The sequence below is a fragment of the Talpa europaea genome (assembly GCF_964194135.1).
Source record: "Talpa europaea genome assembly, chromosome: 6".
Lineage (NCBI taxonomy): Eukaryota > Metazoa > Chordata > Mammalia > Eulipotyphla > Talpidae > Talpa > Talpa europaea.
This window is the reverse complement of record NC_140072.1, coordinates 138,494,337-138,502,532: the sequence shown is the minus strand read 5'-3', so window position 1 is coordinate 138,502,532 and position 8,196 is coordinate 138,494,337. Positions and strand designations below refer to the sequence as shown.

Below are 8,196 nucleotides of genomic sequence, written 5' to 3'. Positions count from 1 at the left end.
CCGCGCCGGAAGTGACGCGCGCCGGGCCCGGGCCGCGACGGACCGCGGCCGGAAGTGACGCGCCGCCATGGCGCACATCACCATCAACCAGTACCTGCAGCAGGTGAGGCGGCGCCGGGCGCCGGCGGGCGGAGGCGCGGGCCCGACGCTGTGGGGCGGCGGCCGGGCTGGCCCGCCGGGGGCGCGGCGGGGGCCGGGGCCGGGGCCGCCGCTCGCCGGCCGGCAGCACTGCGGCGCCTGCGTCGTCTGCCCTGGCGGGAGCCGCCTCGAGGGTCGACAGAGGCCGCTGCCGGCGTCCGCCTGGGCTCGGGGCCCGGGGCCGCCGCTTTCGCCCGGGTGGAGCCGTCGGCCTCGTGCCGCCTTTCTCGGGCAGGCCGCCCCCTGAGGCGCCGCCGAGCTCCGCAGCCCCCCGGCGCGGCCCCGCTTGCTCTGGGCGCCATCTGGGGCCTGCGCTGGAACCGCTGGGGCGCCCGTTGCCAGGGCCCAGGGCCGCGCCCACACCTGCGGGGCCAGCTTGGTGCGTGCGTGCCGGGTGGATGCCCTGGTGCCGGCCACAGCCCGACGGCCAGCTTCTGGGGAGGCCGCTGCCCTCTCTCTCGTCAGCGGGCCACTTCCCTCAGCCTTTATCCCGGGTCCGCTCTCGTGGCTGCGCCTGTGTGTCGCGGCTCTGCCCTCAGTGCGTTGCGCTGTTTCTCTTCATGGTTAGGGTGCGGCTGTTGCAAGGCCAGGGAATGGAGTGTGGTCTTCACACTCCCCTCTTTTTCACAAGAAGATGCTTCCAGAAACTCTTCTACCCCAAATATCCTGGATCTGCATCACCTGTAGCTGCAGGGGAAGCTGGGAAAGCAACTGTGGGCCATTTCAGCCTGTCCCCTGGGAGCTGGACTCTACCAGCTGGAAGGAAAGAGGCAGAGGCTTGACTGGACTCCATGGTCAAGGAGGCATTACAAGCACAGAGCCTTCTCCATCTGCTTCCCACTCCTAGTCCATGGTGTTCTTGATTGAGATTTTGGGCCTGGCCAAAGCAGTATTGGGACTTCAAGGTAGCCGATTCCATGCGAAAAACCAACATCTTTGAGTTACCAGACAATGTAAAAAAGATGTGTTTTTCATCCTGTCTGTCACTCACACAAAGGGGCACAGAACAGCTAGCGCCGCCTGGCTCCAGCCTCCTGCAGGTCTCATGTGGGATGTGGTGTGGGGGGCGAGGACAGGCCTGTCTGTGGCATGTGCCTTTTTCAGTGGATCGTAATTAGTCCACGTGGGTCTATAAACGTCTTCCTTGCTGTTAAATGATCGCCCGTAGTGCCTTTGAGAAGGCACTGGAGTCCGCCCCGCTCCACGGCTGGCACACCACAGTGTCCATGCTGTGCACCGGGAGGTGCCCTGCAAAGACGCTCCTGTCTTCCATGCGGGACGCCCTGGAGTGGGGCACTGGCCCGGCTGTCAGTGCCTTTGCTGCTTGGTGGGATTCTGTAGCGTCCAAGTCGTCTGGCTGGGGTGGTGCACATTTTCCTGGAAGGTGGGGCCCTGGCAGAGCCCCAGCACCCCCAGAAGTGCCAGCCGCTGAGTCCCTTGCAAGTCCAGTGCGGATGCCTTCCTGGGACGAGCGTGGGGTCTGCTGGCTCCCTGGGAGTGCTGCGGGTGCCCATCATGCAGAGCCTTCGGCCACAGCTTGCTGACTTGTTGGCTGTGTGACGCTGCCCCTGCGGGCACAGCTTGGCTGCTCCTCTGTTGTTGGGCGTTTGTCTCACTTTGGTGTCAACATAATTTTAAAATGCTGGGTTTTCTGACTACAAGACGTTTCTAACACCCTGTGGAGCAGTCGTGGGTGAGCTAAGGCCCCCGCCCAGCGCCCAGGGAGCAGCTGGCATGCCCGGGCCCTCGCCCACCCTGAGCACACCTCCTGGGGTCAGGCCCGGCTCGCTGTGACCAGGTTCCTCTGTTGCCCCAACAGGAAGCCCATTGTGGGCGGCGCCGGGAGTCCCGGCCATCCTGGTGTGGGCTGGTGCCCTCCGTGGCCAGCCCCCCTCCTCTCAGGTCAGGCTCAGGCTGCGGCTGCAGGGGCTGCGCTCGTTCCTTGCAGCTGGGGCACCTGCCCTGACTAAGCAGAGACAGGATGGCCCCTTTGGTGTTGACCATGTGACCAGCCCCGGCCTCCCTGTGTGTCCACAGCGTGTCCTCTCTGCCTAGCTTCCAGAGAGTCACTCTGGTTTGCGGTCAGAGTGTGCCCTGTGGGTCACCGGTTCCTCCAGAGTGGGACGCGCATTTAGGGGTAACCCCGGGGGCCTGCTGGACAGGGCGTTTATCTTCTACTCAGCTTCCTCTCCTCAAACACTCAGGTCTATGAGGCCATCGACACCCGCGATGGGGCGTCCTGTGCCGAGCTGGTGTCCTTCAAGCACCCACATGTGGCGAACCCCCGGCTTCAGGTGGGTGAGGCCGCGCTTGGCCCCAAAACCTGGTCTGGGCTGGGAGCGGCGCCGTCCGGCCCCAGGCCCTGGAGGAGCAGCCCCCGTGGGCGTGCGCGCACAGGCCTCGAGCGCCCGGGCCTGCCACAGGGCCCTGCTGGCTGCCCCGCTCCTCGTGTCCCCACCGGGGCCCCCTCACCCCCAGCCACGGGGCCCATGGACTCAGACTCCAGAAACCCAGCTGTCGGTGACCGCCTGGCGCTTCCCTCGCCCGAGCTGTGCGCCGCGGGGCGGCTTCCCTGGGGTGCATCCCCTCGCCATGCAGGGCTGCCCCTCGCGGCTGGGGTGGCGCCCGCGCCTCTCCCCGCTGACCTGACCCGCCTGCTCCTAGATGGCCTCTCCGGAAGAGAAGTGCCAGCAGGTCCTGGAGCCGCCTTACGACGAGATGTTCGCCGCCCACCTGAGGTGCCGGGGCGGGGGCGGGCGGGGTGGCCGCGGCCCCCACTCCCAGAGGGGCTCTGAGCAGATGTCAGAGCGGGCGGCAGGGCCTGCGGCAGGGCTGGGGGCGTCTGCGCCACTTACGGCACCCCAGGGCTCCAGCCGCGCTTTTGGACGGCTGAGCTGAGCCGTGTCTGCCCCGCGGGGGCGCCCTCCGGGCCTTTTCAGGCTGGCGCCACCTTGGCCCTCACCTACGAGGGGGCTCTTACCCCACGCTCGGCGACTGGTCTCCCCACAGCCCGCCAGCGAGGCTGCGAGAGGCCTCTGGGGAGCGGGCGAGCGGGGTGCCCAAGGCCAGGAGTCCCCCACGGGCGTCCGGAAGGGGCGGGTGAGCGAGGCCATGCCCCCGGCTCTCCCCACAGGTGCACCTACGCTGTGGGCAACCACGACTTCGTCGAGGCCTACAAGTGCCAAACGGTCATCGTCCAATATCCTTTGCCGCTGTGAGAGCCGTCGGTTCAGAGACGCGTGGGTGTTGGAGGGCAGAGACCTGCGACCCCGGCCAGTCAACCGAGGTCCTCCGGCCGGAGAAGGACACGGCCTTCCGGGGAGGGGCTTCTGCCCAGCCCCTGGGGCCTGAGCGTGCGCGGCCGGCTGGGGCTCTGCTCACGAGAAGCATAGCCCGTGAAGGGACAGCCAGTCCCCTTCGTGGGCGCTCAGAGCCCAGAATCCGGGAAGAGGTGGACGGCTGGACCCGGCACGCGGCCCCCCCAGGCCGCCCTTCGAGCTGAGAGCCGGGGTGAGCAGCCTGGCCCAGCCCCCGAGACCTGTGTGCCCGAGGCCTCTGCCTCTGGGCTGTGGCCTTCTGCCCGCGGGTGAAGGACGGGTCCCCACGGGGTTCAGGGGCCGCCGTCGAGGAAAGGAATCCCACACGCTTGAGGTTACCTGGGTCCCGAGAAACCAAGCAAGGTGTTTGCCATCTTCTTGGCTCGGAGGGGAGCGTGCGGCGCGCGCGGTGCCCTCCGCCTGGCAACAGGTCCCGGCGCAGGTCGCGGTTCCCTCCCTGACCACTCGCTGCTGCAGCGCTGGGGGCGGCCGGCCGCTGGGGGCTCCCGGGCCGCGGGGCTCGTGCACTCTCGCCTCCTTGACTGAGCACGTCCTTCCTGCGCGCGTTCCAGGCCCACAAAGAGGAGAACTGGTGAGCGGGGCCGGGGCCGCGGGGGCTGTCGGGGGCGCCCTGGCTGAGCTGCCTCGGCTTTAGCGCGGCTGGGAGCTGCGTGAGGCTCCCCAGCGGCAGCAGGTGGACAGCGGGTGGCTGGGCCGCTGACCCTCACGCCCGCGCCCGCAGGGCCCTGCCCGTCATGTACGCCGTGGCGCTCGACCTGCGCGTCTTCGCCAACAGCGTGAGTGTTTCCATCGGGCGCCCCCGAGCCGGACGCGGGTTCTGCTGCTGATTTTGGTCCTTCTTCCCGGAAGTTTCGCGGCCGAGGGGCTGGGGAGTGGCTAGGGGGGAAGCTGGGGCCCGGGGCCCAGTTGTTCTTCCTGGGCTGAGGGGCAGGTCCTTGCCCCGCGCGGCCCCCTCGCTGCGTGAGGCCTGGGCCAAGGCAGCAACTCCGGTTCCGCCCCACGATCAGCCCCCTGTGTGGCCGAGGCAGCCGAGGGCCCTCCGGCCGGAGGGCAGGGCTCCTGGGCTTGGGTGCCGGGAGTGAGCGCAGCAGCTCCTAGCCAGGACCCGGCCGGCTCAGACACAGCGCGCTCCCGGGCTGGCGGTGCTGCTGCGGGGAGCCCAGAGCCACGGGGCTCTGCGGGGCAGAAGGGCGCCCTCAGCCTCCTGTCGGGCCCCGGAGATGCCTGCCGGGGCCCCAACAGGCAGATGAAGACCACCGGGAAGCAGGACGGGCAGTGGCCTGGCCTGGCCGGGCGGAACTGCCGACGGCCCCCACCCGCAGAGAGCCCCCTGGGCCAGGCCGGGCACCCGACACCCTGGGGGCTGAGACTGCACTGGGGGACGCTGCGGGGCCTGCTGTGCGGCCTCCCCGCGCTGCTGCCTGTGTCCGGAACAAGTGCTTCTCCTCCAGGCAGACCAGCAGCTGGTGAAGAAGGGCAAGAGCAAGGCCGGGGACATGCTGGAGAAGGCGGCAGAGCTGCTGATGAGCTGCTTCCGCGTCTGCGCCAGCGACACGTGAGGCCGGGGCAGGCTGGGGCGCGGGGTGGGCGGGGGCGGACCGGGCAGGCGCGGGGCCTGGCGTGCTCATGGGAGGCCTTGCCCTGAGCAGCCGGGCCGGCATCGAGGACTCCAAGAAGTGGGGCATGCTCTTCCTGGTGAACCAGCTCTTCAAGATCTACTTCAAGGTGCCCGCGCCGAGCGCCCCTCCTTCCCCTCACCGCGCCGGCCATGTCCGCGCGCCCTTGCCCTGGGCGCTGCCCCGTGCCCCAGTCCCCGCTGGGCGCAGTGCCGGCGGGTGTGGGGCTCCGTCGTGCCTCGGCCCACCCCGTAAGCGGACGTCGGTTCCAGATCAACAAGCTGCACCTGTGCAAGCCGCTCATCCGCGCCATCGACAGCTCCAACCTGAAGGAGGACTACAGCCGGGCGCAGCGGGTGACCTACAGGTACTACGTGGGCCGCAAGGCCATGTTCGACAGCGACTTCAAGCAAGGTGCGTGCCTGGCCTGCGGGTTGGGGGGCGGGGCGCCTGGCGGTGCTGGGGGATTGCGCCCAGGGGCTACCCCTGCAGACCTCAGGCCTTGTGAGATGCCGCGCCCCCTGGGTCTCTGCACCCCTGGTTTCCTTTCGGACAAGCTGGCGCCAGGCCAGTGCCCGTGCTCTGTTCCCACATCTAGGCTGCCCTTCCTGGGCAGTGTCTGTGCAGCTGCGCTGCGGGCCCTGGGCCCACGCGTGTGGAGTGGAGCCCCCCGCTGCCCCTGTGCTCCCAGGCTTGTGTGTCTGTGGGCGGTTGCTGGCCTGGAGCCCTGCGGGAGGCTTCCCGTGGCTGCCGCCACCTCTTGAGTACAGCTTCCTGTGCTGCTACCCACAGCGGGCCGCTCCTGCTCTGGCTGCGCTGGCGGGTGGGGATGCCCGCCCTCGGGGCACAGGCTGGGCGGGTACCTGGGGGGCCTGCCGCAGGGCGGGTGGCCTGATGCCCGTGTCCACAGCCGAGGAGTACCTGTCCTTCGCCTTCGAGCACTGCCACCGGTCCAGCCAGAAGAACAAGAGGATGATTCTGATCTACCTGCTCCCCGTGAAGATGCTGCTGGTGCGTGTGCTGGGGGCCAGCGGGTGGGGTAGGGGGCAGGGTTGCCGGCCCCCAGCACGGCCATGCCCTGGTAGAGCGAGGCCAGCTCCACACGGCCTCCCAGAGGACCTGTCTTCCCGTGTCTTAAAAACACCCGACAGAATGGGCCTCCCCGGTGGCGCAGCTGGTTGAGCGCCGCGCTGTGGAGCTGCCCGCAGCCTCTGCAGCGCAGGTTCGATCCCAGCCCGCGAGGGTCCCGCATGGCGCGCAGACCTCTCCTGCCGCCCGCTGCTCCCCTCAGCAGTGTCCTTCGGTCCTTCTGCCTGCTCTGCTCCCCGCTCTGGGGAATTCTCTCACCCTCCCGCGCTTCTGACTGTGCCCCGTGCTTGTGTAAATACATAAATAAATCTTTAAAACAAAGAAAAACCAAAAAAACGAAAACACCCAGCAGCGCCCTGGTGGCTGCAGGCCGGAACGCCAGTTCTCGCGCCCCTCCCCCCCCAAAGCTGTTGCTAGAGCCGGAGGGCACAGACCCCTCGGGCCTGTCTTTGCAGCTTCTCCACAAAGCAGCAGCGGTGAGCTGGCCAGTGAGCAGATGAAGGCGCTGAGCCCCCCACCTGACACCAGAACGTGGTGGGAATGCGTCACGGGGCTGATGGGAGGCGCCTTGTGCCCCCCACCCCACCCCCGCGTCCCATCGAGGCAGCGGGCGGCTCCGGCTTTTCCACGCCTGCTCGAGCAGCAGCGGCAGCCTGGGCTCACGACCTTAGCCCGGCCTTCGTGTTTTCTAGTGACCAAGTGTTTTGGGTCCTTTTTGGTCACCTACGGGGGTCTGGGAAACAGGCGCACGGGGCCTCGGGGAGGTGTGACTGGAGTGGCCCACCGGGGTCCTGACTCTGGGCCCCCTTAGGGTCACATGCCCACCGTGGAGCTCCTCAGGAAGTACCACCTCATGCAGTTCGCCGAGGTGACCCGGGCCGTCAGGTAGGCGCTGGGCTGTCCGCACGGGGCGCTGAGGGGGGCCGTGGGGTGCAGGCTCTGACTGCGCTCCCCGCAGCGAGGGCAACCTGCTGCTGCTTAACGAGGCGCTGGCACGGCACGAGGCCTTCTTCATCCGCTGCGGCATCTTCCTCATCCTGGAGAAGCTGAAGATCATCACCTACAGGAACCTCTTCAAGAGGGTGTAAGCTGCCTCGCGCCCGAGCCGGGCCCGCTGCGGGAGGGGCCGGGGCCGGGGCGGGTGACCGGGACCCCGTGGGATGCCGAGCAGGGCCCTGCAGCCAACCCCTCGGCAGGGGCCGCCCCACGGCTGTGCCTGCCTCCAGCGTCAGCGTGAAGGCGCCCGCGTTCACCAACGCCTCGGGGAGACAGTGCAATGCGCATTTGTACTGGGGCCGCTTAGACTGCAAAGCTGAGATCCTGGTTCTGTTCTCGCGCGGGAGCGGGCCCTGCCGACCCCCACCTGCCCTTCCTGGCCTCGGCAGAGGACTGGCCTCCTGTGGTCAGTCGGGCGGCTCCTGCCCTCTTCCAGGTACTTGCTGCTCAGAACACACCAGCTGTCTCTGGACGCGTTTCTCGTGGCCTTGAAGTTCATGCAGGTGGAGGACGTGGACATCGACGAAGTCCAGTGCATCTTGGCCAACCTGATCTACATGGTGGGCGGGGCGTGGGGGGAGGGGGAGGGGCAGAGCTGGGCCCAGCAGCGCCCTCCCAGGGCCTGGGTGCGGGAGGTGGAGCTGCTGTGGGCGCTCAGGTCTCCGGGGGCTGAGAGAACACGTCTCACCCCAGGATGTACGTGGCGGCCCCCGGGCCCGCAGGGGCACAGGTCCCCGGGATCGGGCTCACAGCCGCCTCCCCGCAGGGCCACATCAAAGGCTACATCTCCCATCAGCACCAGAAGCTGGTCGTCAGCAAGCAGAACCCCTTCCCTCCGCTGTCCACCGTGTGCTGAGTGTCCGCGCCGGCCCCTGCACCGGGGAGCCTGTCTGGCTGCGGGCTGGCCTGGCCCGGCCCCCACCCCGGCCCTGGTGGCCCCCCTCCCCCGCCCCCCTGCAGCAGGTGTGGACTCCCGCTGCCAGGGGAGCCGTGGCCGCCGCAGCCGCGCCTGTTCCCGA

General features: G+C 68.6%; 1 protein-coding gene across 1 annotated transcript; it reads left to right on the top strand.

The window, feature by feature from the left end:
• Window positions 1-67: 67 nt before the first annotated feature.
• On the top strand, window positions 68-8,136 carry PCID2 (PCI domain containing 2; the record flags this gene model as incomplete). The annotated part of the gene is made up of 14 exons (XM_084234372.1): window positions 68-103; window positions 2,343-2,432; window positions 2,803-2,876; window positions 3,272-3,352; window positions 4,003-4,047; window positions 4,198-4,252; window positions 4,928-5,031; window positions 5,126-5,201; window positions 5,365-5,506; window positions 6,003-6,103; window positions 6,993-7,066; window positions 7,140-7,265; window positions 7,614-7,737; window positions 7,944-8,136. The coding sequence occupies 14 exons, from the start codon at window positions 68-70 to the stop codon at window positions 8,031-8,033; spliced, it is 1,218 nt and encodes a 405-aa protein (XP_084090498.1). The 3' UTR covers window positions 8,034-8,136.
• Between the last annotated feature and the right edge of the window lie 60 nt (window positions 8,137-8,196).